Below are 26,509 nucleotides of genomic sequence, written 5' to 3' on the forward strand. Positions count from 1 at the left end.
CTACACAAAGAGGTGGTGAGGATAACTCGCAACCATTCAGAAAGCAAGCCCAGTGACTTTCCCCTTTGCATGCCAAGCAAGACTCAAATGGCAGCACCCTTAGGAGGAAAACTGGCTTTATTTTCAAAAAAATTGGCATATTGTCACAAAAAACAAATGGATCCTGGACATTATAAACAGAGGCTACAGATTCCATTTTCACACCCTTCCAAAAATGAGAGGCATGCCAAACCTGCCACACAATCAAAGGGCAGAGGCACAAAGGCAAATTACAAATCTCATAGACATGAAAGCTATTCAAGAGGTACCTACGCACGAACAAGGTCAAGGTTTTTATTCCAGACTATTCCTGGTACCAAGGAAGGGAAAAGATTGGAGACCTATTTTGGACCTATCCATCCTAAACACATTTCTACTGCACCAAAATTCAAGATGCTCACTCTACAGCAGCTTCTTCCCATGCTGGGCAAGGAGTCTTGGCTGGTAACATTGGACCTCAAGGAGGCATACCTGCATGTCCCAATCAGACAAAATTGCAGAAGATACCTCAGATTACTTGCAGGTTCAATCCATTATCAATTCTCTGCATTGCCCTTTGGCTTATCTACTGCGCCCAGAGTATTCACGAAATGCCTGGCATCAGTAATTGCCTACTGCAGACTTCAAGGGATACAAATATACCCCTATTTGTACGACTGCCTGATCCAAGCGGACAGCAAGCACATTCTTCTGAAACATCTGGCTTATGTAATAATGTTGTTGAACTCTCTGGGATACACAGTCAACAAAAAGAAATCAAGACTAATTCCCTCTCGGAAAATAATTTTCCTGGGTGCCAACTTGGACACAATCACCCAGATGGCCTACCTCACGCCAGAGAAGCAGGGGCAACTAACTCAATACTTCAGAGGACTAGCAAATTGCACCAGGCTGACTGCAAGGAAAATTCTGCAGGCTCTGGGATTCATGGCATCTTGCATCTTGCTAATCCCATGTGCAAAGCTGCATATGAGGAAACTTCAATGGTACCTGAAAAATCTATGGTCTCAACACAGCCACAGTTTGGAAACAATAATACCACTAATTCCATGTCTTCAAAAGGAATTCCTGTGGTGGGCTCAAGCATGCCAAACAAACGCAGGTCTTCCATTCAGCAAGCCTCAAGCAAATCAAGTCATCACAACAGACGCCTCGGACTACGCCTGGGGGGGCGCACATCACAGATCGGTGCATTCAGGGCAAATGGTCCCAAAAAGAAAAGCACCTTCACATCAATCAAAAGGAAATGCTAGCAGTAGTAAATGCTATTATAGCTTTCAAAGACCTTCTGCAACCAGGTCAACTATTGATAAGAACGGACAACACCACAGTTATGTGGTACATAAACAAACAGGGAGGAACACATTCATACCCCCTATGCAGACTGGCCATGTCACTTTGGAACATGGCCATGGACTTACAAATCGAACTACAAGCACAGTACTTGCCAGGCAAGGAAAATATGCTGGCAGACAACCTAAGCAGAAATATGACAGATCCACACGAATGGAAGTTGCATCCAAAAGTTTTTACAGAGATAATCCAAGAATGGGGAAGGCCAGACATAGATCTCTTTGCCTCCCACAAAAATCACCAATTGACAAAATTCTGGTCAAGGATTTTCCATCCAAAGGCCTGGAGAGTGGACGCTCTCTCTCTCAGTTGGACATCAATGACAGTTTATGCCTTCCACCTCTTCCTCTGCTGCCCAAAGTTCTATTGAAAACCAGAGCAGACAGACCAAAGATGATTCTCATTGCTCCAGACTGGCCAAGACAACACTGGTACCCACTCCTGAGGAGCCTGACGCATTCCCCACCATGGACCCTGCCTCTAATGCCTCTTCTTCTGACTCAGCACAGCTTCAAAACTCTTCACAGCCAGCTAAAAACACTCAATCTAGCCACATGGAAGATTCCTTAGCATCACAGCAGACCCTACTCTCCAAGGAGGTGCAGGATGTCATTTTGGAGGCCAGAAGGCCGTCAACTAGAAAAGCTTACTCCGCAAAATGGAAACTGTTTTGTGTTTGGAATGAGAAAAAGGGCCAGGATCCTGGAAAACTGAATTTACCTCAAATATTACAGTATCTAGCTGAGCTGCTAAGCAGTGGACTTTCATTCTCCTCCATCAAAATCCATGCCTCAGCCATTTCTGCAGAATACAACACTGATCCACCCTTATTCTCTCACCCTCTCTTAAGACAGTTCCTCAGAGGGGCTAAGAATCTAAAACCCCCAAGGAAACAACCAATACCTGCTTGGGATCTCAATTTCATTCTGGAAAAACTGACCTTGCCTCCCTTTGAGCCAGCTGCCTCATCAGATTTGCAATATTTGTCCTGGAAAACAGCTTTCCTTCTGGCTATTACCTCAGCTCGTAGAGTTTCAGAACTACAAGCTCTCATGGCTGTGCAGCCTTTTATCATCTTCCATCAGGACAGTCTCCCCTTACGAACCAATCCGTCCTTTATGCCAAAAGTGGTATCCAGGGTAGCTTTGAATCAGGCCATACACTTACCTACCTTTTATCCTAATCCTCAAAACAAAGGGGAGAGATTACTACATTCCTTGGACATCCACAGACAACTGCGTTATTATTTGGACAGAACAAAGCCTTTCAGAAAATCAGAACAGCTCTTTGTGTCCTATGCTATAGGAGCTCAAGGAAAGCCAATTTCCAAACAGACAATCTCAAAATGGATAGCCCACTGCATACGTTTTTGCTATTCTTTTCATGGCAAAACTGTACCTACAGGCATCAGATCTCACTCCACAAGGGCCACAGCTACCTCTGCAGCTTTCCTCAGTGGAGTTCCTACCAAAGATATTTTGGAAGCAGCCACTTGGAGTTCTGTGCATACCTTCTCCAAGCACTACCACCTACCATTATACTCCAAAACTAGAGCAGGCTTTGCCACTGCAGTCTTGCAGGGCATCCTGGCTCCTCCTAGTTCCACCTAGTGCCTACCACCCCTTTCTTAGCTTTGGGATTCTACCCATCTGTTATGACTGCAGCTGTATGCACGATGAACATAGTACAGTTTTGTACCTACCATAAATGTAGATGTTCGAGTGCTAATACAGCTGCAGTCCAGGTTTCCCTCCCTCCTTCCCCTCTTGGGACAGGCCTATTGGCTAACACCTCCTCATACAACTTGATTGGGGTATTCATTTATGGTGCATTTGCTTGCAACTATTGTATTTTGATTATATTGCATTGCTTTATTACACAAATTTATGTATTGCCTTCCTTCTGGGGGCACCTGACATCTGGGGCAAGAAAAACTGAAGAAAATGGCGTCGGCTGGTTCCTTTATACCCCTGTTGCACTGACGTCAGGGAAGAAGCAACGACAACCGATGCCGGACCTAGACTTTGGAATTCGGCCGACCGAGGACCCGCCTGACGGCAGGAGAACCCCATCTGTTATTACTGCAGCTGTATTAGCACTCGAACATCTACATTTATGGTAGGTACAAAACTGTACTTTTCTCTCCCTCCACCTCCCATTTAACATCTTCCCCTAGGGGGACACATGCTTCCCAAGGTGGCTCTTAGCCACCAGGACCACTTCTCTCTTTTCCCTTGTGCTTCTGATGGGTTAGGGCAAGAAAAATTTATGTAATGACGTCGGCTGCCTTTCTTTATAGTACTGACGACCTGACCTCAGACTACAGGTGACAGCAGACGGCGCACAAAAACATTAACTCTGGTATTCGGGCCGGCCGAGGGCTATCACAGCAGGGTTAACCCACAGGTGATGACTGCAACAGTGAATACACTTGAACATCTACATTTATGGTAAGTGTACACAACTGTACTTTCTAATTTATGCACATACCTCCGATTATTGTTAAATTTTACTTGGGTATAATAGAAGTCTTCTTGTTAATATGTGCATGTGGATTCTTTCTTGTTGGGCTTCTACTGAAAATGGGGTTTGCATTGCCCAGTCATACTTTCCTGGTCAACAAAGGCAATAAGTACAGTAAAATATGTTAAATCTGATCTAATTCCCTTTAAAATTTCAAGGACTGGCACTGCTGTTGTAGAATAGCGACATCATATCTAAGAATGCAGGGACTTGTATCACTGTGTCCAAGGCTACCCCTTACTCACAACTACTGTGTGTGTGTGTGTGTGTGTGTGTGTGTGTGTGTGCGCAAAAGCACCAATGGGTTAGGGTTGCAGGACCCTGTAGTGGTTGAGCAGACAGGGGTAAAGTCCCCTGACAAAAACACTTGAATGATAATAGCGAATGCTTCAGTATTTGTTGTGTTTATTGTACAACTACAGTTTATTTGCTGAAGTTGTGGAACTTGGAATTATTGGTGTCAGTTCTGATAAAGATCCAGGGATCTTCTTGCACTGCCATACTTACTTTTCTGTGCCACTCTTATATGCACCTGAGTTTGCTCTTAATCTCTTCTACTCTTTGGCTGCTGCCAGAGACCCTTCAATAAAGCTATCCCTCTCCGCTATGAGCTCACTTAAAACAATTAATACTTATCCATTTTAGCCTCTGAAAGTAACATTTTTATTATAAGACCCAAATGATTTCAACAAACTTAAGGATAAAAATTCTTCCACCACTGCTTTTAAGTTGATCGTGTACCTTTATTGTACAGTCAGGCTTCATATAAGCTGTGGAATGTTTTCAGTGTGCATTCATGTTATATTGGGCTTTCCGGTACTTGCAGACTTGGAGTCAGGCCTTCTGTGACACTTCCATACTTCAGAACTTTGCACTCTGATCCTTAAGCTCTTTTGGTCCCCATTAGGATCCCTATACCTTGGTGGATTCATGGTTTTGTGATTCAACCCAAATCCTTAAAGTTAGCTATAGTGCGTGTGTTGTTATAGTGTCAGTTGCGGTGAGAAAGGGCCTTCTTTGCAAGGCCCCCTAATACTTAATCTTCCATTTCTTCTGCTTTTATGACACCTTCATATAGCCTCAGCTTTTGGAGCACCTTATAACTCAGGCAGGTAATTATTTGTGCATTTCTTATTAGCAGTGTAAGTGTCAGATTTCTGTTATTTCTTGACTTACAGGAGGTGTTCTTACTTTGTAATCTGGCAAGCTCAGAAGGCTATGCATGCTTGTAGTCTGTGATCTCAAAAGTTTGAACTGGCATCAGGCACATGAGCCTGTGAGAATGAGAGCTTTTGAGAAGAAAAGTACCAAATTGGATAGGGGGAGAATGAACATGGTCTTTGACACACCAAAGCAGATCTCCTTATAGATCAGATGATATGGTAGAATTGCATCTTACTTAAATGACCGTATAAAAGCCAAGCAAGCGTTAGTAGGTCAGTACTCTAGGGGATCTTTACTTCTTCATTGTCCGCCTTGGATTAGACTTAAAACCACCTGGAATTGTCCCTACTAGCCAGAGTAATGAAGGAGTAATGTTACTTATAGTGCTTGCCATAGTGTTGATCTTTGAGGTGGAGACTTGTGTAGCAGCACAGACATCCTCCTGTTGTGTGTTTTTGAATTTAGATATCATTTGATATACTGTGCTCTTCATAAGTTATTGGTTCCAACTTATGCATAATTATTTTGATTGCAGCGCTATCACTTTTTGCACTTGTCTCTAAGTTATTTATTTGCATTTGATTACTGGTAAAGTCTGACTGGGTATGGGGAACCCCTTTTCAGCAGAGGCCCGGAAGAAAAACTCCAGAGTTACAATAATATATGAAACAGAGTCCTAAAAAGAGAAACGTAAAATGATACATGAGAGTCATAAAGTACATAAAATCTGTCATTCATCGATGTTGACATGTACATTTCTGTAAAATTTACCTGTTAAGAAAAAAATATATATAAAAGGGGAACAACAAAATACAAAGATGAAACAAGTGTCTAAAGACTGCTAGTTACATTGTACGAATGAGTGTTAGAAAATGTATTTAATGTGAGTATAGATAGTTCTAATAGAGTTAAGAGTATTTTCATTGTGTACAGTTTGAATAAAATACTGTTTCATTCCAGTGGCTTACCTATTGCCAGGAGTGTGATGACAGCATAGAGGGAAAGTAACGTATGGGGGATGTTGGTATATCTTGGTGTGTTAGAACATAGCCATGGGTATGTTTGGTGGACCAGACTTTCTTCTTGAAGAACTGAAGATGGTATTGGGTTAGTGCCGTTTATGTGTTGAGCTTGCACTGTCTGATACAGAAGAGTAGTAGTGTTTCATTGGTGTTAATGTACAACACCAGAAACCTTGCATGCGAAATAGACTGTATGTCTGATTGTTTTTATACTGCTACAAGAGTGTCCACTTAAACAGTTTGTATAATAGTGACACACAGCTGTGCTTCTGTACTGCCTCCTTCAGTTTCCTTACTATATTACATTATTGCTCTTTACTATCTTGATTATGTGGCCTGAATATTTAGTTTAGTTAACAGTATTTAAATTCCTAGTATTTATTTTGTATGCATTTTAACTGTAGTGCTGTGATCAGTGCCTACATAAAGTGCTTGTAGTTTTGATCGGCTTTTAATAAATGATTCGTTACAAGCATGCCACAAAGTATCACTGTATTCTTATTTTTATGATATTGACGGGTAGAATATAAAATATGTAATCTACTCAGTGTGTATTATTATAAGAGATTAATAGTTATCTTTTTCTAAAGACATGCTTTTTAATTACTCTTCTAAAGCACTGCCTTTGTAATGCTAGTGTGCATTACTTATAAGGAATTTGGAGAGATTTAGTTGAAAGTGGTAACAAGAAAGAATGTGATGCATTATGCAAGATTTTAAGCTTAATTTATGTTTTCTCTTTCAGCTTGTGTATGAATTTTTTTTAAGATTTTTGGAGTCTTCAGATTTTCAACCGAATGTAGCAAAGAAATATATAGACCAAAAATTTGTTTTATCGGTAAGTATTTTGTACATCTAGCTCTTGTTTATACTGCACATTTTCAAGCTGCTTTTAGATGTGACAGTTTTACAAGTTTTGTTCCAGGTGTAATGGTGTATTCTGGGGGCTAACAGATTAAGTAATTGCTGGGAAACTTGATATTTGGACATATTGGAAGAAAATGCAATACATTTTACTTGTGCATAATCTTGAGTAGCTGTACTTAATATATTGTCATTCGGCTCATATAAGGTCATATTGTACACTCTTGATGGGTTTAATTTTGCTGGATGCTCTAGTAAAAGTTCAGAGCTTTGATGTTGCCTGCTGTTATTGCTTTAACCTATGTTTAGAATATCATCTGTGTACATGTTTTACATGAGCAAGTCTTCATATGGCTTTGTTAGCCTGAGTACCCAGGATAAAAATAAAAAGTAAACGAGTCTTATAAGGTGTGTGTGTGTGTGTGTGTGTGTGTGTGTGTGTGTGCGCAAACACTCCCTTAGCAGGCATTTGTGTAGCAGCTGATATACATTTAATATTAGTTGTGTTTGAATTAATGGTCATTGCTTATCCCAGTATCAATTAATGGTCAATGCGTATCCCAGTATCGGAATATTGTTTGCACATTTACCACTTGTTCACTTAATAGCGGAGTACAGTGTGTGCAATTTTTGAACTTCTCCTGCATAAGCAGTCAGCACTGAAACCACTGTGAACCTACACATTTTGTGCTGAATTTCAATGTTTTTATTTTTATTTATGTATTTATTTTTTTACAGTATTGTTTACTAGTAAGCGGGGAGCGCTTGCTTTGATAGCCAGTCATTAAGTGGACCAGGAAAAGCCATGCTGTCATATCAGGTGATAAGCAAGACCGTCTGCTTGTTATATTTCCTTATCTTATTTTACATCAGAGATGGCATTAGGTAGGGAAAACTATAAAACAGTTAAGATAAGTGTCACTGTTCGAGTATAGAAGGGGAACAGATCAACAAAAATACTCAGAAAGGTAGACATAAAAGCAATGTGCAGTATTATAACAGATCATGATTTATCATGCACTATCGCAAATAACTAAAAATATCAGCACAAGCCAAAAACTTAGGTGTGTAGATAAATATAAAAGAAAAGCACAAAATAAGGAATTTATTGATTACCCAAAAAAAGTTTTTTTAGAGAATTGGGAAACAGGGTAAAAGGAATTGAAAGACCACCAAAAAAGAAGCAATAGCTACAATTTGGAGATCTGTAAAGGTCCTGTGGAACATAAGTATGTTAAATGGCTAGAAGTAAAATAAAAACAATAAGAAGTTCAAATGTACAAGATGTGAAATGGGATGAAGTAACGGCCAGAGAGAATGAAACAAAGTTAAGAAAAGCCTCTAATTGGAAAACCCTAGGCCCAGATGCAGTACCTAACTTCTGACTAAAAGTATTAACATCTTTGCATGAAGATTTAGCCATGAGGAAGAAGTGTTTATATGCACACCCCAAACAAACACCAGCCTAGCTAACAGGGAAAACAATGCTCCTACTTAAGAGTGAACCTGCAAGCTACTGTAAAAACTATTGATCAGTAACTTGCCTTCCAGCGACATATAAACTATACATTGGAATTGATGCCGATAGTTTATAGTCCTTTAGACGAGAAAACAGTTATAGCAGTAGAACAAAATGGTAATAAAAGAAAGTCATATGGAACAAAGAATCATTTGATGTTAAAATCATAATGGAGAACTGTAAAAAGAGGTTAATCTAAGTATGGCATAGATAGACTACAAAAAAGTATTTGACAGTATCCCACATTCATAGATAAGAGTGCTTAAAAATGTATAAGTTAGACCATACACTGATCAATTACATTACAGTGACCATGAAACAATGTTTGAGCTAAACTAAAACACTAAGCAGTAGTAGCAAGAAGTATTTGTAAAGTAAATGCCAAACAGTAGTAAAAAATCTTGTGATCAAAATTTCTTCACTTTTTCGAATAAAAACGTTCTTTGAACCAAAACAGCAAATCTTCTTATGATTAAAAATAGCTTCACTTCTTAGTTGCAAAACAATAAATCTTTATTGGATGAAGTTGTATAACTTGGCAGAGAAGTACTGTGCTTATGTAAAGAAACTGGAAATAAATATCGTGTTTATACACATTTCAAAAACAAAGTAAAAAATCAACATATTTATTTTTTTAAAACAGTTTTATTAGAATTAAAATTGAAAAATAAATATGTACATTAGAAATGAACAATTTTCAAATAGATAGTCAAATAATGATGCAACAAACATAAATAAACTATATACAAAGACATTCTCAACAATTATAAATTGATAAAATTACTTTTGTAATAAATTGTAGACTTGTTTCCATATATTGCATTTAACAGTATTCCGAGGAGATCTTGATTTGATAGTTAAATATTCCAAATTACAGACTTAACAGAAGTAAAGTTTTGAATTCTTGAATTGAGGGAGTAGTACTGGATTTCCAGTTTCTTGTAATTATTTTTCTGACAACTGATAATATAGTCCAGACTAAAGATTGATTAGCTTTGCTTATACAGTTAGGTACTGGAGTACTGAAAATAACAAGCGACTTGGTGAGAGTAAAATTATCTGTGAAAATAGCTTGTAAAAAGGAATTAACATTTTTCCAAAATTCATTTAAAATTACACAATCATGTACCATGTGAGCCCATTCTGCATTTATTTCTTTATTACACCTCCAACAGTTGACATTACTTTTGTTAAATTTACTAAGAGAGAATGGGGTAGTAAAAGGTCTGTGTAAATATCTCCAAGTAAAAAGTTTCCATCTCAATGATGAGGTGGTAAGACTAGCTGATTGTAATATGTTTATTTTATTATTTTCTGTAGGAGAATGATTATTAATTAAAGTAAAGTAGTTCCAATTGTTATCTGAAACAGCTTCCAAATCAAGTTTAATTATTTTATATATATGTGAGATAATATGTTTTTGGTAGGAGATTTATGTTGTATAGATAAAACCATATATTGAATAATCTTGGGTATTGAATTCTTGGTTGTAAAAGACATAGTATCAAACTTATTTAAAATATATTTCCTTGCTTCATGCAAGTCCAACCAAGAAAGTGAGACATCTTCATATTCATTTTTAAGTATGTTAATAGATTTTAAGTCATTATTTGACATAATGTGAAACCAAAATATTTTTTTTTCTCTAAATGAACACATTTTTGTATAATCAGAAGAGAATATAACACTGTGTGTGTAGGCTATTGGAAATGACAGAAATAACCTATCTTTAAAATTATTAAATTTAAGCATTACATTTCTGAAAGATTTCAATAAGAGTTATATAATTTGATTTAAAATTTTGAGTATTCTGCAGTTAAGCCATGATAAAGAAAAATTATTATTTCAGGGATAAAAATTCAAAGGGGGATATTGCAGGTTGACACTCTCACCGCTGCTGTTTTGTCTTGCCCTTAACCCATTAAGCTGTCTGCTTAACACATTAGGTCATGGCTATAATTTGGCTCCCAGAAAACAACAGAATGTAAAGACTTATCTTCTTTTTGTAGATGATTTAAACCTGTATAGCTGATCAGATGAGGAACTGAAAGCACAACTGCAAGTGGTCAAAACATTTTCAGATAATATACGAATGTCATTTGGACTTGATAAATGTTCTAAAGCAACCTTTAAAGCAGGAAATCTGCAGCACCGAGAAAACATCAGTTTGGGACAGGAATGTGATATAAAGGAATTTTAGGGAGTGTGTAAATATTTATTTGACATTTGTTGACTGGGATAGTCCGACTGAACAGAAGCCCTTTTTCAGCAGAGGTTTGAGGAGAAAAGCTCCACAGTAAGAGAAGAAAAAACATTATACAAAAAATTGAAGAAAGCATTAAGTAAACAGTAAAACAGTTTGACAATATAGCAAAAGTGCAACCATATACATTAAGCAGCAAGTTCCATTAATGTAGTAACAGTGCCATGAGAATTATCGAAACAGACAAAATTGAGCAAATAATTGAGCTGAAGAAGGAACGATAACGTGCCAGTAAGCAGAAAGATGAAAAAGATGCAAGTGGAGTTTGGTATATGCAGTGCTACATTATTAATTAGTGTTTATAAGTAATGGTAGGGAAGGAAGGAAAATAGGTTAAAGGAGGAGAAAACGATGAGTTCAGGTTGATTGATTATAATTGCTGATCCAGCTGCTAAGTTATAATTTAATAGTGTTTTTGAATTCACGACTGTGGGTTATATTTCTTATGGTCACTGGAAGTTTGTTCCATACAAGAACAGGAAAGTAGCTGTAAAGATTCTGTAAAAAAGATTTTTTTTTATTTGTGAATCTGTAAAATACATTGGTCAGAATTTCTGAGAGAGCGATGGGACTTATAGAGGAAGACAAGTGAGGAGATGCTAGGCAGGAAAAGGGCTTATTTAGAACTGAATGGATAACAAGAAGCTGTGTAAGTAAGAGATGGTTAGGAAACTCTAACCAATTGAGTGTTTAGGAAGCTTGACAGTGGTGTGATCTGGAAGGCAGGTTAGCAGCAAATCTTGCAACCTTGTGTAGGTAGAGTCAAGTTTGGAGAGTAGTGAGGTCTGTAGGTTGGTTAGGATTTGTAAGCTGTAGAAGAGACAGGGAAAGAACTAGGCTTGGACAAGAAGCAGAGTGTGAGGAATCTTTTGTTTCTGTACAGAAGTCCAAACATTTGGTGAGTTTTCTTATTACTGTGGAGTACATGGAGGTCAAATTTGAGTTGGTCATCAATAATTGCCTCAAGGAGTATAGTTTGTGTATCAGGTATAATAGTAGTATTGTTTAGGGAGGAGATGGAAAAAGATTTTAGATGGTAGAGAGATTTGGAAGGAAGAGAAGTTTAGTCTTTTTAGGATTAAGTATGAATTGGTGGGGTAGTAAGCCACGTTTCAGTGATCTTAAAAGATGTATGGGTCAGAGTGAGGAGGTCGAAGGGGTTGTCAATGACAGAGATGATGGATGGTAGAATTGATTTATTATTAAAGTCGAGTTGAGATGTACCCATATAAAAACTTCGAACTACAGATGTTCAAAGTTTCATCTGGGTGAATATCTCAATGTTCGAAAGTTTATGTTAGCGAATGAAGTGTGCATTCGCTAATATAAATTGTACAGAGGTCACTGTACAGTGCGGTTTAGGGAAATTCATCCCTTTCCACACTGTAGTGTGATCTTCGAGTAGGAATATATAGTTAGAGGGTGTGGGGGGCTTGCCCCCCTGCAAAAACGTGATGTTAGGTATAGGAGGTCACGTAAAGTGAACTCCTATAGCTAACATCAGGAGATGTTTTCAAAAACAATGTAGAATCAGCTGAATTAGTTCAGCTGATTCCACATTTTAACTTGTTCTGTATTTTTAATTTTGAGGTTTACTTTCGATATGTGGGTCAGAAATTTATTCTGACCTTCGACATATTGATAGTAAACTGGTAGAATCATCTGCTTACTGTATGAGTGAAGACTTGAGGACAGGATGTGTAGAGTTGGTTGGTGAATGTTAAAAAGGATGGATGCCTGAAATAGAGCCTTGGGGGAAACCCATTTTGATGGGGAGAAAAGGTGATAGGGCAGAGAGAGCCATTTTACAGATGGCTGTCTGTGAGATAGCTAGTGAACCAGGAGATTGTAGCAGAAGGGAGGTTGAGTTGAGTGAGCTTATAGAGTAGGATAGGGTAAGAAACAGTGCTGAAGGCTTTAGAGAGAGCTAAAAAGAGGCAGGGCACTAATTTATTATTATCTCTAGCAAGGGAGATGGAGTTGGTAAAGGAGAGAAGTGCAGTAATGGTAAATGAGGATGGGACTGGGTATGCTATGGTGTTAGCAGCAGCCTTTAGAAAAAGAGATGGCAGGTTATTCACTGAAGGAGAGCATGGTTTAAGTTTGAGAAAGTTTTTTAATGTAACTTGTTGGAATGGGATTTAGAGTGAATGGGCTATTTTGAGTTGGGGGTGGAAGCTGTGGAGTGGGATGTGTGGGAATTTTGTGCAAGTTTACTGATAGTATCTGTAAAATATTTGTTGAACATGGATACAGTTTCCTAGAGGTGAGTCATTGGGGCATGGCTTAGGGGTAGTGGGAGTTCCAGGGTGGAGAATTTGATTTATAGCATTTCAGAATTTTGGGGAGGTTTTGGTTATGTAGATTGGGGTGTGAGGTAGAATTCTTTTTTTTTGTCAATGTTAATGTGTTTTTGGTTAGATTTCGGAGTTAAATGAAACAAAGTCACTTTTCCACAAACGCAAGAGCTTTTTAATAAAACATAGCTTTCAGACATAAAAGTCCATCAGTGTTTAAAAACCATTAAACTCAACCATCAATAAATACAAATTTAAAAATATTCACATGACACAGCCATCCTATCAACATAGAGGATTAATTATATCAACACACCTCAAAATCCATACTTAAAGGGGTAATTCAGCAGTATGTTAAATTACCTTAGTACTAAAATATATTCACATATATATAACAAAAACATAACCATAGAGTCTCCAGAAAAACACCTTTCTATTAAAAATATTTTTATCAAAAATATCTAACATCAAGCAATTTTTTGTTTCATTTTGAGTATTGGTTTCAGCATAACCTGTTTATTCAGCCCTGGATAGGTATCTGCATACATACGAACAATCCATTCATTTTCCTTTATATCAAGTCTATTAATAATGTCCCCACGTCTCAAGCTAGGTTTCAAATATTCAATTACCCTAAACAAAAATTGATGGAAGGTGCGCTGTTCTTGTACATGTTTCACTAGAGAATTAGTTTCAATTTTCCTACGTATATCAGATTTATGCTCCAGAATCCTGTCTCAGTCTTCTAGAGCATTTTCCTACGTAGAATGCTAGACAAGTAGTACAAGTTGCTAGATAAACAATCATAGTTGTATTACATGTTGCAGTACAATTAAGTAAATATCTTCTATTACTAGAAGGATGTATAAACTCATTCAATTGACATATATTAACACAACAAGAGCAATTATGGCATGGGATGGTTCCTTTCTTCTTAAATTCAACACCTTTTAGTTTTTTTAAAGAAAAATCTTTGTAACATAAATGTTGTTTCAAATTGTTACAATTTTTGTAACTAAATAAGGGTGCATTAGGTAGCCATCTCAAGTATATCCCAGTTTTCTCTGATAATAAACTCTATGTTCTCAGTAGCTCTACTGTATGTCATAGCATATCTTAGGGGTTGTCTTTTATTAGACCCACCCTGACTAGACATATCCCTAAGTTGTTCCGAGAAAAAAGGCTTTGCTCTATTATCCCTAAGTGAGACAACATCATCTCTAATACGAGTTAGCTCATTGATGTCATAACCTTTCATTACAAAATCTTCAGTCATTTGATTCATTTGCTTTGTACATGAATCCATTCCTGTATTTAACCTACTGGCTCTCGGGTATTGGCTTTTAGCCACACTCCTGAAGACATGTTTAGCATGCATGCTGCTCTTATGAAGATACTTATTGGTACATGCATCCTTTTTATAAATACATATATCCAGCCCATCCTTAGTTACCATAGTACGTACATCTAAGAAATCAGTAAATAAATTTGATACTTTCATTTCAAATTTCAAAAATTCAGTAGATTGATCCAGTAATGTTCTAAACTCTTGTAATTCTTCATTACTACCCCTCCAAATCAAAAAAATGTAATCCAACTATGATTGTTTATTGTTTTGCAAGACTCCTTCCACAAGCAAGAAGAAACCAGTCTGGTGGACCCCGGCCATAAGCAAACTTTACAATAAAAGGAGGAGACTTATGCAAAAAAAGGCCAAATCTCAAGTAGAAAAATCATCCCTGATCAGCATTAGTAAGAAATTGAGGGCCCTCATCAAGTCAACTAAAGCTAATTTTGAAAAGAAAGTTGCCAAGGATAACCATAAGGCCTTCTATGGCTACGTCAAAAGCCTAAATGGCAACGCTCAGGTCTGTTCTGAGCTAGTACAAAATGGAACAAAATACACTGACCCTTCTGACATTGCCAGCATCTTGGATGACAGGTTCAGTGCAACCCCCCCCCTCACCACATACAGGGCTTATTACCATTCTAGGGGATTGTGCAAGTCCAATTATTACTGATACGTTGGTTAACAAGGCTCTATCTAAAGCTAAAAACACTGCCTCCATGGGACCAGATGGTGTCCCTGGCTGTGTCATACGCGAGCTCCAAAAGGAATTAACCCCGCATCTTAATACCCTGTTCAGTCTCAGCCTCCCCACAGGATATGTGCCCATAGAATGGAGCACGGCAGTGGTGGTCCTGCTACACAAGGGTGGGTCCACATCTGACCCTGGGAACTACCGACCAATAAGCCTGACCAGTCTGATCTGTAAGGCTATGGAGTGAATCATTATGGAACTCGTAAATGGAGAGATTGGGAACCTCCAGTCGCTGGACTCCACACAGTTCGGCTTCGTCAAGGGCAGATCATGCCTCCTGAACCTGGTGAATTTCTTTGAGACAGTTACTCAGGCTATAGATAAGGGAAAGGAGGTACACACGGCTTACCTTGACCTTGCTAAAGCATTTGACACCATTCCCCATTCAGGTATTATTGATAAGCTCACCAGCCTGGGCATAAACCCTTGCGTCACAAGATGGATGGCAAACTGGCTCTCAGACAGATCCCATAAAGTAAGAGTAGTGGGATCTATGTCCGAATCCAGACCAGTAACGAGTGGTGTGCCTCAGGGCTCTGTCCTGGGGCCCCTCCTGTTTGGCATATACTTCTCAGAAGTACAGGCAAGCACGGAAGGGCTGTGGCTGACTAAGTTTGCAGATGACTGCAAACTGGGTGCTATAATAGAGTCTCCGGCCGACATGGAGATCCTTCAGAAGGGCCTAAATGAGACTGATGCATGGTGTCAAAGCCATGGTCTCAAGCTAAATGCAAAAAAATGCATAGTAATCCACTTTGGAAAAAACAGAGTACCCGCAAACTACAACATAGGAGGTAATCCCTGAAATCTGAAGAAGAAATAAGGGATCTAGGGACCCAAGTAGATAGTCAGCTTTCCTTTGATAACCATGTTGCCAAAGTGGTTAGAAAATCCTTCTATGTGACCCATCTGATCACGAAAGGGTTCGCATCAAGATCTAAGAATGTAATGGTGCCCCTCTACTCTTCCCTCATCAGACCCATTATTGAGTACAATGCACCAATTGGAATGTACCTGGCTAGACATCTCCAGCAGCTGGAGAGACCACAAAGGTACCTAACCAAGAGGATTACTGGCCTCAAACAGTTGCCCTATGCAGCACGATTGAAAAAGCTAAGATTGTTCTCTGTTGCATACCGCTTTCTCAGAGGCGATCTGTCTAACGTACAGAGCCATGTCCAGCCCAGAATTGTTGAACATGCTCCATCTTAGCAAAACCAAATATACTCGAGCTACACGCTCTAGGGATATAAACCTCAACACAACAATGAATAGAACATGCTGGAGGGATAGATTCCCTTTGCAGAGACTTCCCTTGCTATGGAACAGGGTCCCAATCTACAGAAGACAGAACCCCTCACTATCACTCTTCAAGAGGAACCTTGATGAGTGGATGGGTAACAGAAAGTTCACACTGGGGATCACACCAACAGCACTACTAGATAGGGGCCAAGAGTACTAGCTGCTAGTACAAGGGTCTAGGGAACTACTAAAGGGGCGGTGAATACCGCACAACGTGGCTGGGCTAATATATGCCTTCGGGCAGATAGGCCAGTACCAACCTATGAACCTATAAAAAATTGCTTGATGTTGGATAGTTTTGATAAAAATATTTTTAATAGAAAGGTGTTTTTTGGAGAATCTATGATTTTGTTTTTGTTATATATATGTGTATATATTTTACTACTAAGGTACTTTTTTAACATATTGCTGAGTTACCCCTTTAAGTATGGATTTTGAGGTGTGTTGATATAATTAATCCTTTATGTTGATCGGATGGCTGTGTCATGTGAATATTTTTAAATTTGTATTTATTGATGGTTGCGTTTAATGGTTTTTAAACACTGATGAAGGACTTTTATGTCTGAAAGCTTTGTTGTTTTATTAAAAAAACTTTTGCGTTTGTGGATAAGTGACTTTGTTTCTTTTGCCTTGGACTAGTTTTTGCCACTAACCACTTAACCAGCTTACTTGCCTTTGACTTTTATCTAGATTTTGGAGTTCCCTATATTTTTCATAGTGTGTAAGAGATCTGGTCTTGTCCAAAGTTTCTAGGCAGAGTCTCTGTTTAGAATAAGGGTCCGAGTTGAGTTGGTGAGCCAAGGGGAACAGAGGAGTTTAACTCTTAATAGTCCTCTTAGGGGCGAAGGAGTTGTGTGTGTTTAGGAAGATAGAGTTAAATTGGATAACAGGTACATCAAGAGGTAGGCATGTGAGGAAGGACCAGTTAATAGCAGAGAGATAGTTAAATGTGACAGGGTTAAAGTTGGTTAGCTTGCGGCACTCTTTGAATTGATGAGGTCTGTAGAGGTGGGGAAGAGTGTCTTAGGATGTGTATGGAGGATTGGTTGTTGGAGTCGTGAAGGGATACAGAGTGGTGATAGAGTTCAGGTTTGGAGACAAGAATCCAGTCAAGTATTGAAGTTGTATATGTCAGTTTATGAAGAAAAGTAGAAGAGATGAGTTGTGAGTAACCATAGACGCTTATGCTGGTGGTAGAGGAGTTGGAAGAGAGGGAAAGCCAGTTGATGTTAACATCACCAAGTGTTATAGTTTCTTTAGTTACGTTTTCAGACATCCATTGGAGAATCGGCTCTAGAAGTGGTATGTTCTCACCAGGAGGTATGTATATGGCAACAATAGTGAGAGGGATTTGTGGCTTAGTTTGGCATTGGCAATGATGAGTTCTGTTGGGTGAAAGGAGGAGGAAGGATTTTGTTGAAGGGGATAGGCATAGGAGGTTAGGGAACATAATAGCAACACCTCCACCCTGTTCATGAGTTCTGTCATAGCATAGAATATTATAACCAGGAGGGAGAAATTTATTGTCATGCATTATGGGGCTTGAGCCAGGTTTACTGAGAGAGCTGTAAGCTGTGTGTGATAAGAGGTGAGGTGGGATAAGAGTGTAAGAATAAGTGATGTGACGAGTGAAGAGCATAGTGAAGGGTTTGAGAGGTAAGGGAGTGTGTTGAAAAGAGTCTGGAGGAGCTGGGAATATTTGGGAACTGATGAAGGATCAACAGTCAAACATGAACAAATGTGAGTAAAACTTGTTAATGAATATTGTAGAAGGCTTAAATTAATCCTGAAAACAGCATTAATATACATGAACAAAGTCCAAGCTGTAAACCAAATTGATATTTCTGTCTTAACTTACAGTTTTGGAGTGATTGACTGGCCCCAAAAGGTGTTGGATAGTTTTGGACAGGAAAACAAGAAGGATGCTTCATGCTTATCATATGATTTATAAAAATCAGAGCATACACCAAGACTATATATTCCCCGTGCTGAAGGAGATATGGGCCTCCTCGAAATTGATTACATCTGTGATAGTAGGACTGTATAATATATCTGCTGACCTCACAAGACAAATGTAGTGAAAGTTTTGAAACTCGAGGAGAACAAGTCTAAGATGACTTCCTTGCTTAGTTTAGTAGAAGCATATTGGCATCATGTGGGAATTGGAATCATACTAGAAGTAGATAAAAATCGGGTAGTAACTGAATGTGCCGAAAAACAAAAGAAAGGATATAAGGTGAAGGATCAGATGGCAAGTCAAGAAATGTGGAAAATGCATAAATATAGTTGCAAGTATAACAAACTCTTGGAACAACCTCATGTTGATCAGGATCGAATGCAAGAATGGTTAAGGAGAGGTGAATTTAAACCAAAAGATGAAAGGTTAATATTGACGACTCAAGATACTGGACTACATTACAAGTTGGCTTACAAAGTCCATTGAACATGTACAAGAAACAGCAGCAAAAAATCCAAAAGAAATGTGCAGATATAAGGCAGTATATATCAGACTCCTCAGGATTTCACAAAACTCAGCTTTAATAACATCTATTATTAAAACTGAGCTTTGTGAAATCCTGAGGAGTCTGATCTATAGACTGCCTTGTATCTGCACGTTTTTTTTTTTGGACTTTTTGCTGCTGTAGTTTTGTGTGGTTCATTACTGGTTTCTTGTGTTTTTTAGTATGTAGGAGAAACAGACAAATGTAGGTTTTGTAAAACAGAATTGGAACCAGTTGCACATCTTGTTGCTGGTTGTGATTATAGTAATGGCAGAAGGACTGTATACTGAAAGGCGTAATAATGTAGCAAGATTGTTGCATTGGGAATTGTGCGAACATTATAATAATGAAGTAGCTGAAAAACCCTGGAAAACATGAGCCACAAAGCATCATATAGAAAATTATGAAGTTTGTCACATGGGATCATCCATTAACTGCAGTTCAAAAAATATATGCAAGAAAACCAGATACGGTAGTCCATGAAAAGAAGACGAGTAGCACTGATTATTGAAATCTTTACTCCATCGCATATTGCCTACTCGGAGGCGATCTCTGCCTAACATACAAAGCTATGTCAAACCCTGAGCTGTTGGATATGCTCCACTTGAAGAAATCACAATCCCTCCAAGCTACACGCTCTAGGGACCTAAACCTTGTCACCACAATAAACAGAACATGTTGGAGGGGATAGATTCCTGTCCCAGAGACTTCCCATACTCTGGAACAAACTACCTATCTATATCAAACAATGCTCCTCATTAGCACTCTTCAAGAAGAGTCTTGATGACTGGATGGGAAATAGGAAATTCACCCCAGGGATCACTTCGGCTAGGCATATGTAGGCCCTAGGGCCAATAGCCTAGTACCTACCTATGACCCTATGCTAAGATATGTTACCAATGCATGTAAATCCATACAAATTGCAGGAGTCATCATTAATGGGCACATTGCGGGTGCTGCGAAGAGCACTTTTGGCCAGCATCAAAGATTGAAACAATACAAACTTCATGAACTTTAACTATACTTTGACTTAGGAACGGGGTCTATTCCCATCATGGTATTAGAAACCCAAAAGACTTTTTATTTATTTATTTATTTTTTTTAATTTTTCAGAGGTCTGTCTCCAGGGAGTGAGAACATCCTTTCAGACCAAGAGAAAAACTGCTATGAGTTATTTTCTTTACATTTGTGTATGTTACCCATCATTTCTGTTCCACTGCTAAGTTGTTTCACAAAGCCAAGCTGTTATAGCAGAGATTTTGCTGATGGCTACATCTTGGCATGGACAGCTTTGATTTTCACTCTTTTGTCTGCCTGCTTAGTCCCTGAGATCCATCTAAATTTGGCCTTAACACTGCCTGGTTGTGAAGACCGTCACCCTTACTGATTTTATTTATTTTTCATTTGTTGACTGGGATAGTCCGACTGGATCTATGTCCATTTTCATTGGAGGCCCGGGGAGAAAAGCTCCACGTACCAAAAAAAAGACAGTACATACATCACTGAGTGAAAAATTTGGGCAGACATGTTTAGAAAAATATTGACAAAGAATACAGGCAGATATCAATGTATACAATGTGCAGACTTGCATCTGATTGGCAAAGACATATCAGAAAATGTGAACATAGAATGCAATCATCTCATAATTCAGAATGCTTAGACATTCAAATGCTATGAGGCATAGATACTTGGCTAAACGGTAGGCTGGGTAGCAAGACATGCATTAGTGAAGTTGTTAGTCAAGTTTAGAACAAGAGCACAGCCAATGAGATGTGAGGTATTTTTTGAGTTCTCTTTTAAATAGGGGTAGTGAGGTTTCCTTGGTAATGATAGTAGGAAGTAGATTCCAGATTTTACCGGTTGAGTTTGCAAATACAGCATCGCCTGCAGAGTTGTTGGATTTTTGGGTCAGTATCGTTAGTTTATCAGCTGAGCGTAATGGCCTGGGGGCACTATGAGGGGTGAGAATATTTCTGAAGGCAGGGGTGTTATCAGGTTGATGGGGTATTTTATGCACTACTATAAGCTGGTTGAACTGTAGAAGGGTAGGATACTCTAGCCATCCCAGTGCTTTGAGGTTCTGGCAATGGTGGGTCATAAAAGTCATGCCAGTAGCGAATCTGCCGATATGATTGTAACGTCCTGATAATGTGTTGAGATCGGGTTTGGATAGGTTGGTGAGTACAGGGGAGGCATACATAAGGGTAGAGAGAAGGTGTGATCTTGCAATAGCTACCCTAGCTGGGGGGGGGTGAGGAAAGGTTTGGCTCTGTACAGGAAACCAAGTTTTTTGTTGACGGACTTAATAGTGTGATTGACATGTTTATCAAATTTAAGGTTGTTGTCTATTATCACGCCTAGAAGCTTTGTATGGTCATCAGGGGAGATAATGGTGTCATTGCTAGATTTTATGTTGAAGGAAGGAGGAGAAATTCAATGGTTACGGGAGAAAAGTCGTAGCTTGGTTTTGTTAGGGTTTAGAAGCAGGCAGTGATAAGCTAGCCATGTTTCTACCATGCTGAAAGTGGTCTGGGTGAGGATTAGAAGTTGTGTAGGATAAGAGGCAGAGCATATTAGCATTGAGGCATCTGCATATTGGATGCAGGTGGCTTCTAGGATGGTGGTGTTGCAGATCATTGATAAAGATAGAGAAAAGAAGGGGACCTAGTATGGACCCTTGTGGAACACCTAGGGTTAGAGGAAGAGGAAGTTGGGAGGACAGCTTGCTCTGCCATAAGACAGCATGGTGTCTACCGTTTAGGTAGGAGTGAAACCATTGTATTGCATGGTGGTCTAAACCGATGGTTTGTAGGGTATTGAGCAGTAGCTGATGGTTAACCATATCGAAAGCTTTTGAGAGATCTAGGAGGAGTGCTGAAGATAGTTTGTTGTTGTTACGATGAAGATTGATAACATTAGAGAAAGATAGAAGAGCTGTGGTGGTACTGTGGAATGGCCTAAAGCCAAGCTGAGAGTCGGCGAGCTTTCCGTTTTGAATAAGAAAGTGCATGATTTGTTTGTGTGCATCTTTCTGTGATTTTAGTTAGTGGTGAAAGAATGGCTATATAGGTCTAAAGTTTGTTAATTCTGTGGAACTTCCTCCGTTATGGAGAGGTATAACGTGTGATATTTTCCATATTGCTGGGATGGATCCTTCTGAGATGGATCTGTTGATCAGAATAGAAATGGGAAGTGCTATGGCACCAGTTGCTTTTTGAAGATATTCAGCTGGGAGGTAGTCATCAGCTAGTTTTGAGTAAGGTCCAGATCAGGTTGGTAGGTACGGTTTGAAAGGTAAAGGTGGGTTGGGTGCTGGGTTGATCAGGGCTAGATGTGCCAGAGCTGGTATTTGTGTCCGATGGAGCGAGATGGGTAGCTAGAGACTGTATAGTTTCAGTAACAAATGTAAAATAAAATAAATAAATTTCTAGCAGCTACAATCACATTGCTAGATTTTGCTATTCTGCTTTGTTTTTTATGTGGAGCTTTTCTCCCCGGACCTCTGCTGAAAATGGACATATATCCAGTTAGACTAGCCTGGTCAACAAATGTAAAATAAAAATAAATAAAGGAGTTGAAGCTGTTTGCAATTTCTACAGGGGATTTATCAAGGGCAGCTGATGGGGTAGGAGTGGCAGAACGGCCTGGGTGGAAAAGATTAATACCAGCCTAGAACTTTTGAGGTTTTAGCTGATATTTTTGTTGTAGGAGGGTGTAGTGATTTTTTTTTTGTCTAGAATGACAGATTTTTTGGTCTGGTTCCTTAGCTGCCAAGTATCTTACTTGGTCCATAGGGGCTTTGGTAACATGCCACCTGGCCCAGGCGTTGTTTCTTAGTTGCTAAGAATAATACTTAATCTTACTTTGGGGGGGGGGGGGTTTGCAATGTGTAGACAGATGTTCTTTATGTTTCACTGTTGCAGTCATTACATTTGGGTTCTCTGCCTGCAGGTAGCCTTCAGCCGGCCTGAATATCAAAGTCTTGGATCCCTGCGTTGATGCTGTCTCTTCTTCCATTACGTCAGGGGTATAAAACATGCAGCTGATGCCATTACATCAGTCTTTCTTGCTGTGCGGTGCTCGAAGCAGAAACAATCCACAAGTGCCGGTCGGCTGACTCCTGAAATTTTCGTTTTCGAGTTTCAGTACCCCATTGGGGATCCTTTTTCTTGCTCTAAACCAATGTCAGTAAAAGTTAACAATTGTATTACCTGTGGAAAGCAAATACCTCATAAAGATTTTCATTCGTACTTCATTCCTTGCTTAGGCCCAAACCACAACGTCCCTTGCTGTTGGTTTTGTGCCTTATTCAACCCCCAAATTATTAGTTATCAGTTTATTTTTTTCAGCAAATTATTTTGGTACTCTAAAACTATCCTGAAATGGCTTCGGTAAGCCATCCGACTATCGATATTCCGAAAAAACGTCAAGATAAAGACAGAGACAGACCGCATAGGTCCAGAGCTGCCGATGATGCTTCCGTTAAGCTAGTCGCCAGTTCGCCAGTACCCGGGCGCTTTCGCAGCCCCTGATACCCGCTACTACATATTTGCAGGCCTCTACTGAGACCCATTTGGAGTCCGGTATGCCACGAGATGCTTCTTCGACCATGGAACCTGCGGATGTCTCTACCTTGGATGGGTCTGGAGCCGCTGTGCAAGCACCAGATTCTGAGGGTGTATTCAGGCCTATTGATTTGCATTTCAAACAGACGCCATATTCTTATTCAAGGCCTAAAACTCGACCCACGCCTAGACAATCGACATCCAAACCGCATGGTCAGGCCCATGTGCCTAAAAAAACAAATGATAAGAATGGCTCAAGACCTTATTACTTTAGGGGAAGCCAGCCTTCACCCTCTAAGAGATCCAGAACTGATTTTCCTTCCGATTCTTCTGATATTTCTGTTTCTTCTGATTACCAGGATTTACCCTTATCTACCTATGAGGATTCTGATGCAGAGGACTCTATTCCCTCTGCTTCCCCTCCAGAAGATTTTCTTTTGGTGAAACCTTGCACACTCTTAAGGAGCATTTCCGCTGGGAAAGCTAGGATTACTCTGACTCCAAAAAGAGGCTTAGGGAATTTTTACTCCTCCCTCAACACAGGCCTTTAGCTATCCCTCCTGTCCTGGACATTGTAGATGATGCCTTCTTGGAATCTAGCCTGGCCCCAGACACTTCACCTCCAGCTCCCAGGAAACCTGACGGGTATTAGAGTACCTGACTCTCACAAGTTCCTCTTCAAGAATCCTACTCTGGACCCAGAGACCATTTCCCAAGTACCTAAAGGCATTAAGGCTACTACTTCCAAAACCCCTACCCCCTCTGATGGAGATTCCAGGGACTTTGACAGATGGGGTAAGAAGGAATACACTTCTGCTACTTTGGCCATTATTATTTATTTATTATTATTATTTTATTTTACATTTGTTGACCGGGCTAGTCTAACTGGATACATGTCCATTTTCAGTAGAGGCCCGGGGAGATAAGCTCCAAGATAGAACAATGAAATTAACAAGATAACAAATAAGGAAGCATTAAACAAAAAAATCATATTTACAATGCATATTACAGGTTATCACAGTAAATTCAGCAGTGTATAATACAGGCATAACATAGCATGCTAGTACAATCAAGATGTTCTAGAGGGAGAGATAGTATAATGGTTAATAAGGAAGGAATTACGGTTAATGAGTAGAAAGGGTAGGAAGAGCAAAGTATTAAGAGATACATAACTAGTCAGGCTTAGTACAGGGGCATAACCACTGTGTTCTGAGGAACACTTTCAATTTGTTTTTGAAGCATGATACTGAGGGGAGTGAGGAGAGTTCACTGGGGAGGAGATTCCAGGCTTTTCCAACAATATTAGAAAAGAGGGAGTCACCAGCCTTGTTGTTTGGTTTAGTGGTATGTACTAGAAGTCTCTGAGAAGATCTTAAGGATTTCAGGTTTTTATAGGGAGTGATGAGTGTGGATAGAATAGGAGTTTTGGAAGGTTTGTAAAAAAGTGTTGTGGGCTATAAATAGTTGATGGAATTTAATCAGATTTTGAAGTTCAAGCCATCCCAGCTGCTTTAAATTAATGCAATGGTGAGTTCTATATGGGTTGCCTGTAGCAAATCTGGCAATGTTATTGTAAGACATTTCCAATTTGCTAAGATTATTTTTAGATAGATTAGTAAAAATGGGTGAGGCATAAAGAAGTGAAGAGATTAGATGAGTGTATGCTATAGTGGTTTTAGCTGAAGGTAAGAGGAAGGATTTTACCCTATAGAGAGAGCCAAGTTTTTTGTTGACAGTTTTTATAGTATTGTTAATATGGATATCAAAGTTCAGATTGGTGTCAATGGTGATACCCAATAGTTTGGTGGTTGGATCAGGGGATATAATAGTTTTATTGGTAGAGATAACTGAGAAATCAAGAGGAGAGGACTTATTGTTGGGAGAGAAGAGGAGGAATTTAGTCTTTTTCGGGTTTAGGAGAAGGCATCTATGTGTGAACCATTGTTCAGCTGTGTTAAATACTTGCTGGGTAAGAGATTGAAGTTCAGAAGAAGCGGCTGAGCATATCAGTGTGGAGTCATCTGCATATTGTATGCATGTAGCTTGGGGGGGTGGCAAGGTGAAGGTCATTAATAAATATGGAAAAAAGTAAAAGTCCTAGGATGGACCCTTGAGGAACACCAAGTTTGACAGGCAGGTGAATGGAGAGAGACTTGTGCCATAGTACGGCCTGTTGTCTTTTATCAAGGTAGGACTGGAACCACTTTATAGAAGATAGATCTAGTGACAGGGATTTCAGTATTTTGATGAGAATTTGGTGATTTACCATGTCAAAAGCTTTAGACAGGTCAATAAATAGTGCTGAAGAAAGCTTGTTAAGATTGCGTTTTTTGTTGATACAATCTGTGAAGGAAAGAAAGGCAGTACTAGTGCTGTGTGAAGGTCTGAATCCATGTTGACAGTTGGAAAGTAAATTATTTTGGGTTAGATGGTCAAGTAATTGTCTGTGAATGCATTTCTCCATGATCTTTGCCAAAGGAGAGAGAAGGGAAATGGGGCGGTAGTTGGAGAGTGCAGTGGAGTGTCCACCTTTATGGAGGTGGATAATATGGGAGATTTTCCATAAACTGGGGATATGACTTTCGGTAATAGTTCTATTGATCAAAATAGAAATGGGATAAGCAATAGCTTTGGCTGATTGTTGTAGGAATTCAGCAGGTAGTTGGTCTGCTGAGGGTGAGTATGGTTTTAATTTCTGTAGAAGGGTTAGAATATTTGTTGTTGGGACAGGTTGAATATGAAAAGTAGGGGGTAAGGTTGATTTATAGGAAGGTAGAGTGAAGTTATTAGGTGATAGTTGACTAGCTAGTGTTTGTATAGCATTAGTAAAAAAGGTATTGAAAGCATTAGCTGTATTCAATAGATTTTTGTGGTCAGTATTTTGAGGATTTGGAGTAGTGGCTTGACCTGGATGGAGTAGTTGGTTAATGCTAGCCCAAAATTTTTGTGAGTTGTTTTGATTAGCTTGTTGGGATTATAGGTAGTAGTTTCTTTT

The 26,509-nt window shown here is 39.1% G+C and overlaps 1 protein-coding gene across 1 annotated transcript in view; it reads left to right on the top strand.

The window, feature by feature from the left end:
* The window catches only part of LOC122789622 (serine/threonine-protein phosphatase 2A 56 kDa regulatory subunit delta isoform-like), a 1,584,804-nt gene that overhangs the window by 727,811 nt on the left and 830,484 nt on the right, over positions 1-26,509 (top strand). The window contains exon 10 of the mRNA XM_044057373.1: positions 6,847-6,939. Within this exon, the coding sequence (XP_043913308.1) occupies positions 6,847-6,939 (93 nt within the window). The remainder of the gene's footprint in view (positions 1-6,846; positions 6,940-26,509) is intronic.

The sequence above is a fragment of the Protopterus annectens genome, chromosome 1.part0 (assembly GCF_019279795.1).
Source record: "Protopterus annectens isolate FY-2018-M chromosome 1.part0, PAN1.0, whole genome shotgun sequence".
In the NCBI taxonomy this organism is placed as follows: domain Eukaryota; kingdom Metazoa; phylum Chordata; order Ceratodontiformes; family Protopteridae; genus Protopterus; species Protopterus annectens.